Source organism: Penaeus vannamei, chromosome 18, assembly GCF_042767895.1.
Source record: "Penaeus vannamei isolate JL-2024 chromosome 18, ASM4276789v1, whole genome shotgun sequence".
Taxonomy (NCBI): domain Eukaryota; kingdom Metazoa; phylum Arthropoda; class Malacostraca; order Decapoda; family Penaeidae; genus Penaeus; species Penaeus vannamei.
In genome coordinates, this window is record NC_091566.1 from 39,061,921 (window position 1) to 39,072,103 (window position 10,183).

At 37.9% G+C, this 10,183-nt stretch overlaps 1 protein-coding gene across 1 annotated transcript in view; it reads left to right on the forward strand.

Annotated features, from left to right (window-relative positions):
* Positions 1-5,904: 5,904 nt before the first annotated feature.
* LOC138864834 (glutamate receptor 2-like) overlaps positions 5,905-10,183 on the forward strand; it is a 10,556-nt gene continuing 6,277 nt past the window's right edge. Inside the window, exons 1-2 of the mRNA XM_070133443.1 lie at positions 5,905-6,010; positions 6,945-7,162. Of these exons, the coding sequence (XP_069989544.1) occupies positions 5,905-6,010; positions 6,945-7,162 (324 nt within the window). The remainder of the gene's footprint in view (positions 6,011-6,944; positions 7,163-10,183) is intronic.

Here is a 10,183-nt window from a genome sequence, read left to right on the forward strand (position 1 = left end):
TTCATCATTCCTCTTTTATTCATGTCTATACTCACCCTTTACCATCCTCTTTTTTATGATTATTTCCCCTTTCACCTAATCCTTCACATATCTTTCACCATTCCTCCTTTATTCATATCTATACTCACCCTTTATCAACCTATTTTTATGATTATCTTCCCGTTCACCTAATCCTTCACATATCTTTCATTATTCATCCTTTATTCATGTCTATACTCATCCTTTATCACCCCCTTTTATGGTTTTCTTTCCTTTCCCCTAATCCTACACATATCTTTTACCATCCCTCCTTTATTCATGTCTATATTCATCCTTTATCACCCCCTTTTATGGTTTTCTTTCCTTTCCCCTAATCCTTTACATATCTTTCATCATTCCTCCTTTATTCATGTCGATATTCACCCTGTATCATCCTCTTTTTATGATTATCTTCCCGTTCACTTAATCCTCCACATATCTTTCATTATTCCTCCTTTATTCATGTCTATACCCATCCTTTATCACCCCCTTTTTTATGATTATCTTCCCTTTCACCTAATCCTTCACATATCTTAACATTATTCCCTCTTTATTCATGTCTATATTCACCCTTTATGGTTATCTTCCCTTTCACCTAATCCTTCACATATCTTTCATTATTCCCTCTTTATCCACCTCCTTCTTCTGTGTCTCCTGCAGGATCGAGTGGGTGGTGACTGAGGACGGGGAATATGGAGTCCCGATGGCGAATGGGTCCTGGTCGGGGCTCGTCGGGGATCTGGTGAAGCAGGTAATCTTGGGGAAGGGTTGGGGAAGGGTTGGGGAAGGGTTGGGGAAGGGGTTGGGGTGGGATGGGGAAGGGTTGGGGTGGGGTAGGGGGAAGGGGTTGGGGTGGGATGGGTAGGGATGGGGAAGGGGTTGGGAAGGGTTGGGTTGGGATGGGGAAGGGGTTGGGAAGGGGTTGGGGTGGGGTGGGATGGGGAGGAAATTGGGAAGGGGTTGGGGTGGGATGGGGAAGGGGTTGGGGTGGGGTGGGGAGGAAATAGAGGGGTTGGGGAAGGGATGGGGAAGGGGCTGGGGTGGGATGGGGAAGGGGTTGGGGTGAGATGGGGAAGGGGTTGGGGTAGTATGGGCAGGAAATAGAGGGATTGGGGAAGGGGTTGGGGTTGGAAAAGGGTGGGATGGGGGGAGGGGTTGGGGTGGGATGAGGGGAAGGGGTTGGGGAAGGGTGGTGGGTATGGGAAGGGGTTGGGGTGGGGTGGGGGGGAAATAGAGGGATTAAGGAAGGGATTGGAGTGGGGTGGGGAGGAAGCAGGGGGATTGGGGTGGGGTTGGGGAGGAGATGGGGGAAGGGATAAAAAGGGATTGGGGAGAAAATGGGAAAGGGATTTGGGAAGGGACTGGAGAGGAAATGAAGAAGAGATTGAGGAAGGATTGGGGAATGGGAAGGGATTGGATTGCCAATGGTTCCTGGTCGGGGCTTGTCGGATTGGGGAGTGATTGGGGAATGGATGGGGAGGAAATGGGGAAGGGATGAAGGAAGAGAAGAATAGAGATGGGGAAGAAGGGGTGGGGAGGAAGGGGAAAAAGGGATAAGAAAGGAGAGGGAGAGGCGAGAATGAAGGGATGGGGAGGAAGATAAAATAGGGAGAGAAAGGGGAACAGGGATGGAGGGAAAGAATAGGGAGGGAAGAGGGAGGATGAAGGAACTGGGGGAAAAGTGGAGAAGGAAGATAGGAAAGGAGGAGAGGATAGGAAAGAAAGAGAATAATAGGAAAGATGTAGAGATTATGAAGGAAAGAAAGGAATAGAAAGAGAGAAAAGTAGGACGCAGTAGAGGGAAGAAAGAAGGAAAGGAATTAAGAAGGATGATGGAAGGTAGGAAGGAAAAGAAGGAATAAATGAAATAAAAGGAAGAAAATAAAGAAGAAAGATAGAATAAGAAATAGTAGAAAAGGTTAAAGACTAATAAACGGGAAAGGAAAGACAAATAAAGAAGGAAAGAGAGAGAGAAAAAAAAAGAAATTAAGAATAATTATTGTTACAAGGAAAAAGAAAAAGAAAACAAAGAGAGAGAGAGAAAGAAACGAAAAACGGGTAATAAAAGACTTAAAAAAGAAAAAAAATGAGAATGATGGGAGAAAAGCACGTTTTTGATGTTACGAAGATAAAACAAAAAGAAAAAAAACTAAAATAAATAAACATCATAATAATGAAAGAAAAAGAAATCATATGCATTATTAAATTTTCTAGCCCTGAGTATTTGACCTGAAAAAAAATCTTCATTAACTTTTTTACATTATCATCATTATTATTATTGTTATTATTATTATTATTATTATTATTATTATTATTATTATTATTATTATTATTATCATCATTTTTATTATTATTATCTCCCTTTCTCTTTCTCCACAGCCACGTGTAGACTCTCAGAAGGCCAAAGACTCAGTTGACAAAATGGTTCCTGATTTGGACTGAAAAGCCACTTCACTTTTTTTCCGATTTTGGCTGAATATTTTTTTCTGTCTCTGATTTCGACTCGGAAAGACACTTCCCCTCATGATTTTAACTGAAAGAACACTTTGATACTTTAAAACGGGGCTGGGACTTTAAGAGACACTTATTCTATTAATAATTCTATTTATCTATTCCTCCCCTTCCTTATCCTGCGCTCCTTCTCCATTTACCAATCCTTTCTTCATCTCTTCTTCATATTTTTCTTTGCTTTATCCTCGTCATTTTCCTATTCTCTCCTCTTCGTTCTCTACTTCCTTTCTAAAATTTTCCCTTCCGTCTCTTCTATTCATCCTCTTCCTCTTCTCTTATGTTTATTCTTCCCTCCTTCCCCATATCACAATCCTTCGTCTTTCCTTTATCAACTCCTCTTTATCCCCTCTCTTTTTTTATCTATTAATATTTTCCTTTCCTTCATCCCCCTTTTTCTCCTCTCCTTGCTCCCCATCTCTCATTCTCCATTGCTCCTCTACCCCTTGACAATCCTTTCTTCCTACCTCTATCCCCTATTCTCTTACTCCTCTTCGATCCTTTCCCTTCTCCCTCCTTCTCTCCCCCTTACCCCTCTCTCTCCTTCCCTTTCCCTCCCTTCTCCTTCCCTTCCTTCCCTTTTCACCCTTCCCCCTCTCTCTCCTTCCCCTTCAACCCTTTTCCCTCCTCCCCACCCATCACACCTCTTCTTCCTCCTCCTCCTTTCCCCCCATCCTCCATCCCTTCCCTCTCCTTCCCCATCCCCTCCTCTTTCTTTTCCCCTCCTCTCCCCATCCCCCCCTTCCTCTCCTCTCCCCATCCCCCCTTCCCCTCCCTCCCCCATCCCTTCCTCTCCCTTCCCCTCCCTCCCCCTTCCCCTCCCTCACCCATCCCCTTCCTTCCCCATCCCCTCCTCTTTCTTTCTCCCCTTCCCCACCCCCTCCTCTCCCCATCCCCCCCCTTCCCCAGAGAGCTGACGTCGCCCTAAGTCCCCTGAGCATCACCATCCCCCGGGCGGCTGCGATAGACTTCTCTCCCCCTGTGGACTTCTGTTCGGTGCGAAGTCTCATCCTCGCGGGGGAGGGGCGGAGGGGGGTGGAGTGGGGGACCTACTACCTCACCTTTCACTGGTTAGGTTTGTTTGTTTGTTTGTCTGTTTGTCTGTTTGAGCTATGGAACTCCTTTATCTATTTGTTTGGTTTGTTTGTCTTTTTAGGTATGGAACTACTTTATCTATTTGTTTGGTTTGTTTGTCTTTTTAAGGTATGTAACTACTTTTATCTATTTGTTTGATTATTGTCGATTTTTTATTTTTATTGATTTATCTAATTATCTGTTCAGCTCTTTTGATTGTATGTGTTAAGCAATTCATTTCATTATCTGTTCAACTCTTTATATGTTTATTCATTTATGCATCTATCTAAATACTGTATTCGTTTTTGGCTGGTTATCTATTCAAGTCATTTATCTATCTATTTAGCCATCTATCTGTCTAGCTTATTTACTAAATCACTCATTTCTTTATTGAACTTAGATCGTCCTTTATTTGTTCCGATGTATATGTATGCACACACACACACACACACACACACACACACACACACACACACACACACACACACACACACACACACACACACACACACACACACACACACACACACACACGAGGACGATTCCGAAACTGTTGTCTCACTTTCTACAATAAATTTAGTTTATGCATTGTGGGTTTTTCTACCATAGTATCAATACGGTATATATATATATATATATATATATATATATATATATATATATATATATATATATAGATATAGATAGATAGATAGATATAGATATACATACACACACACACACACACACACACACGAGGACGATTCCGAAACTGTTGTCTCACTTTCTACAATAAATTTAGTTCATGCATTGTGTTTTTTTCTACCATAGTATCAATACGGTATGTATATATATATATATATATATATATATATATATATATATATATATATATATATATATATATATATATATATATATATATATATATATATAATGATAGAAATAAGCACATGTATGATGATGATAGTAATGATGATAATGAATTGATAAAAATGACTGTTGATAATAATAATGATAGTAATAAGGATATTAATAACAACAGTAATAACGATGATGATATCTCAATATCATCATTACTATCATTATTATCTATATTATAATTATTGTCATTATTCTTCTACCTCTTTTCATTATCATGATTATCATTATCATTATCATTACTGTTATTATCATTACAATTATCATTATTAACATCACATTACTTTCAGTAGTAGCAGAAGTAATATTATCATGATCATTATTGATATCATTACACATACCATCGTTACTATTTGTATTATTTTCATTAATTGTTATGTAACATTTTCTTATGATGGAAATTTAGTATTTTTAAAATTTAATTAGGGAAGCACAGCAACCGTAACGTAAGGAATATTTGTCATTAATAATTTATAACTGTCTACTGCTGTCATCAAGTTAAGTCGCTTTCCTCTGACAAAGAGGCAGATTTTCCATATAGCGGATCGCATTTGAGTATTTTCAAAATTTTCAATTGTCTTTAACTAAAGAACTAGATTAATGAAACCTTCCATTCCCATGAGAGTCTCCTGCCATCGCCCGATTCCCCGTCTTTCCACTTCCAATGTCGAGGCAGATTTCCCGAATAGCGGATCGCAACGGATTTATAAAGAACGAAAAACAAATACTAAATGGCTTTTGTATCCTGTATTCTAAGGATTCCTTGTCACAAGGTACGATAAGGCTAATGTGTAGACAGGAATATTCTAATTTCTTATACATTTATCAACACCATAACAACACTGATCATGTCGTTTCATCTTGCATTGTTCTTAAACGCGGTAATTTTGATTATTCATGTGCATTTTGTGCCAAGTAAACATTTACATCCTATCTATAACCATTTCTTCGATAGCACGTTGTTGAATCTGTTATATTCTTTCAGATGAACTGCTATGTTCTCTGGTTATAATTTTCTATGTGTGTGTGTGAGCGACAGAGATAGATAGATAGAGAGAAAGAGAGAGAGAGAGAGAGAGAGAGAGAGGGAGAGAGAGAGAGAGAGACAGAGAGAGAGAGAGAGAGAGAGAGAGAGAGAGAGAGAGAGAGAGAGAGAAGGAAAGAGAGAGAGAGAGAGAGAGAGAGAAGGAAAGAGAGAGAGAGAGAGAGAGAGAGAGAGAGAGAAGGAAAGAGAGAGAGAGAGAGAGAGAAGGAAAGAGAGAGAGAGAGAGAGAGAGAGAGAGAGAGAGGGAAAGAAAAGCCAGAGAGAACGAAAGAAAGAAGGAAGAAAACAAAAGGAAAAGACACCATTCAACCTTTCCCCACCGTATTTCCATCAGGAGTGTATGGTTGAATGTGCTCGCCATGTGGTTTGTGATGAGCGTCGGCCTCGTCTTTGTCTCACAACCGACCCCTGAACTGACGGTTACCAACTATCTTTTTTCCTTCGCTGGGAGTATCGCTCAACAAGGTAAGGGTTTAATAAAAAAGAAGAGAAATAGAGATGATAATGATAATGAATACAGATAATGACTCTAGTAATAATGATACTATTTAATTATTTAATTTTTCTGTTCGTGTGCATGGTTGCTTATTTTTTTATTATTGGTGTATGTCCTTTTCGATCCATTGCGTCTGAAAATAAAGCAAAAGAGAAAGGAGAATGAGAAGAATAATAGTAGTAGAAGAATGATAAAGATGTGAACAATACGGAAGATAATAACGATGATAATTATGTTAGTCATAAAAACTGATAGTGATAATGATTATATTAATAATAATCATAATGAAAATGACAGAAGTGATGAATATGATGATGATAATGGTATTAATGAATACTGATAATGACAATAATAATAACAATACATTAACAGAGTAACAACATTAATTATAATAATATCACTACTACTACCCTAGCTATTAATGATAATAGCAGTAATGATCATAATGATAGTAATAACAATAGTGATAATGCTAATAATGATGATAGATGTAATAACAGTAATGATGATGATAATGATAATAATGATGATTATGATAACAATGCTAATAATAATGATGATAATGGTAATAATGATAATGATAATAATAATAATTATCATTATGATGATGGTAGTAATGATAGTAATACTATTGCTAATAATAATAACAACAATAATAAAATAATAACAATAATAATGATTATTAGCATTATAATGAAGGTAAAGATAATGATAATAGTAATGATAACGATAATAATAGATATGATGACAGTGATGATAATGATAATTATAACAAAAACGATAATAATAATAGTTGTGACAATACTACTACTACTGACGAAAATAATGATAAAAGGATAATAATAATAATAACAATTACGATGAATAACAACAGTGATAACAGTTCTACTTCTTCCCCCTCAGGGTGCGAAGTGACGCCCATCTGCCTTCGTGGGCGGTGCGTGTTCATCAGCTTCTGGGTGGGCGCCCTTCTCGTCTACGTCTCTTACACAGCCCGCCTCACGTCCCAGCTGGCGGTGACCCACTCCCAACACCCCTTCACATCCCTAGTAGATGCTCTGTCCACCGCCGGGTACTCAGTCTTTACGGTTAAAGGCACTTCGTATCTTACTGAGATGGAAGTAAGTAGCAAGTGGTAAGGGTAAAGATGATAAATAAAGAAAATGGAGAGGGGAAGGGGTGATGATGAGTAGGAGGGATTAGGGAGAAGGATAAGATGCAAGGTTATTTGGATTTTGGAATGGGGGATGGGAGAAGTGTATAGACAGGAATTGATAAAGTTGAAATCAATGTGCCAAATTTGGTGCTTTTTGGCGCTAATAATACAGTTGATACTACTTTCAGGAAAATGTTAAATTTCTTGCACTATACTCAATTCCTTTTCCGCGTTACACACATAGCAAGAGACTGGAGTATAATTTAGGATACACATATGTGATATGAAGCAAACATAGGATACGTATGTGTTATGGAGGGAAGAAGCCTTCGACACGTGACAGTCTGTTACATACTCCCTAAAAGTGCGCAGTCAATGATGGGAAATATTGCCTGCGAAGTCACATGTTCTTACTGCAATAGTAGTTTTCATCAATAAGGAAAATATATAACCGAACTTGCTTTTATCTCACAGATGCCCCAGTGTGTGTGTGTGTGTGTGTGTGTGTGTGTGTGTGTGTGTGTGTGTGTGTGTGTGTAACGTCTCAGAAAGGAGAAACAAAATTGTAATTAAACCAAATAAGTGATTTGAATTTCATGAGGTTTTTAATACTTTTTTTTGTACAGATCTGGTACTTTTTTGGTACTGAATTGGTGTGTGGACGGGGTGGGTGGGAAAGGGAGGGATGGATGGCAACTTAGGTAAGAGGTCGGGGAAGAGGGGGTGTAAGGATGAGTGGAAAAGGATGGGTCGTTGAGGGGAAAGAGGGGAGAAAAGATGAGTTCTATTTTGGGGAGTTAATGATAATTATCATATAATGACAATAATGATAAAATAACTGATGCTAATGATATTAAAGATGAATTAATGATGATGAAAATGATGACGATAATGGTCATGGTCATTATGATGGTAATTATTAAACTGATAATAATAAAGATAATGATAATGATTGTGACAGAATAATGATGGTGACAAAATTGTATAAATGTTAATTATAAAGATTATATTACTATGACATTGATAAAGTAACTGATACTAATAACATTAAAGATAAAGGGTAATAGCATTACGAAAGTCAAAAGGAATTATGATAATAAAAGTGATGATGTTAGTGGTGGTAAACTATCACTGGTAATAATAACAATAATAATTTAAGTTGACATTGTTGACTGTTAAGTAACTTGATGACAGCAGTCGACTGCTATATAAATGCTAAGCAACTATTTAGAATTATTATGTTTTTGGGGAATGAGGGAGGGTAGGCCGGCGCTCTACGTGGCAACTCTCAGTCCAATAGTTATTTTGTTGGGGAAAATATCCAATTCTTTTTTTTTTTTAATTAATTTCTTGTATATTAAAAAAGAACTTCCGCACACGCTTTGCTTGAGAATTTATTTTTCTTTTTGCTTAAGATCTGAAAGAAAATTAAGTATTCTACTGCAATGTAAAAGTATTTATTAACTGTGATTATGTAGGAAAAATTGTGAGATTTTGCCTCGGTCATCAAATTAGGGTCTCTGCAAAAAATCTGTAAATAGCACTGAGATAAAGGGTAGGGGAAAGGGGTGTGGGGTGGAGAGGAGGTAGGGAAGAGGGGTGTGGGGTGGAGAGAGGGTAGGGGAAGAGGGAAGAACGTAGATGTTGGAGGAAGGTAGGGGTGGAGGGGGGGAAACGGGGAGGATATGCAGATAAGAGATGGGATATGCACACACTCACACATACACAAACACTATCAAAATACATACTCGCATACCTTCTCTCTCTCTCTCTCTTTCTCTCTCTCTCTCATATAGTTTTGCCTATGTATTTGATTGGCATTCCCAGAGAGGAGTAGCATAGAGAGATATATCACACCTGCACACCTACAGTAATATATATTTTTACAGTATACATACGCGCTTCAATGATCTCAGTAGACACTAGAAAACTAATGGCTGATATCGTTATGAAAGTGAAAATTATTAGAATAATGATAATGATGATAGTAATGATGATGATGATAATGATAATCATATCGATGATAATAATAACAATGATAATGATAATAGTAATGATGATGATGATAATGATAATCATATCGATGATAATAATAACAATGATAATGATAATAGTAATAATGATAACAAAATTATGATGTTGATAGTGGTGATGATGATAAAGATGATGGTAATAACAGCAATAATAATGATGATGATTAATGATAGTAATACTCATAGTAATGATTATAATAAGGATAAAACTAATATTGATAATAGGCACTCTAGTTTTGACGCCGAACAGCTGTGTGTGTGTGTGCGTTTGTGTCTATGTGTATGTGTATGTGTATGTGTGTGTGTGTGTGCTCACGTTTGTCTCTGTATCTACCTTCGTCTGCCTGTGTGTATATATTCTTGTTTGTATGTTTGCTTATGGGTGTGTTTTTATGCCCGTGTGTCTGTGTAATATAGCCGTGCATTTTTTTAAATAACACCAATTCTGTGTCTATTATTTTATTCATTTCAGCATGACTTCAAAGCTACGTCAGTTTCCTTTGCAATGGCCAAATCAATCGACACCGGTTTTGCAATTCCGAGAAATACCAATTAATTGAACAAGAGTGAATCTGTTCTTATAATTGCTATTGTCAATACAGGCATGGAAGCCAAATAACTTATATACGCGATCTCTCTCTCTGTTTCTATGTATTAATGTATGTGTATATTTTTCTCTCTTTTTTACTCACGTTATCTCTCCTCGTCCTTAAATTCTTTCTCTGTTTATCTCTTTCGTTCTTCTGTCTGTCTGTCTTTCTGACCCTCTCTCTTTATTACTCCCATCCTCCCTCTTTCTCTTACGTACGTCCCTTCTCGAATTTTTCTTATCTCTCTCTCTCTCTCTCTCACTCCTTCCTTCTCTTCCTCTCTCCCTCCCATCCTCCTTCTCTCTCTATCCCTTCCTCTCTCACTTCACCCACTCACCCCCCCCCCTCATCCTTCTAAATTCC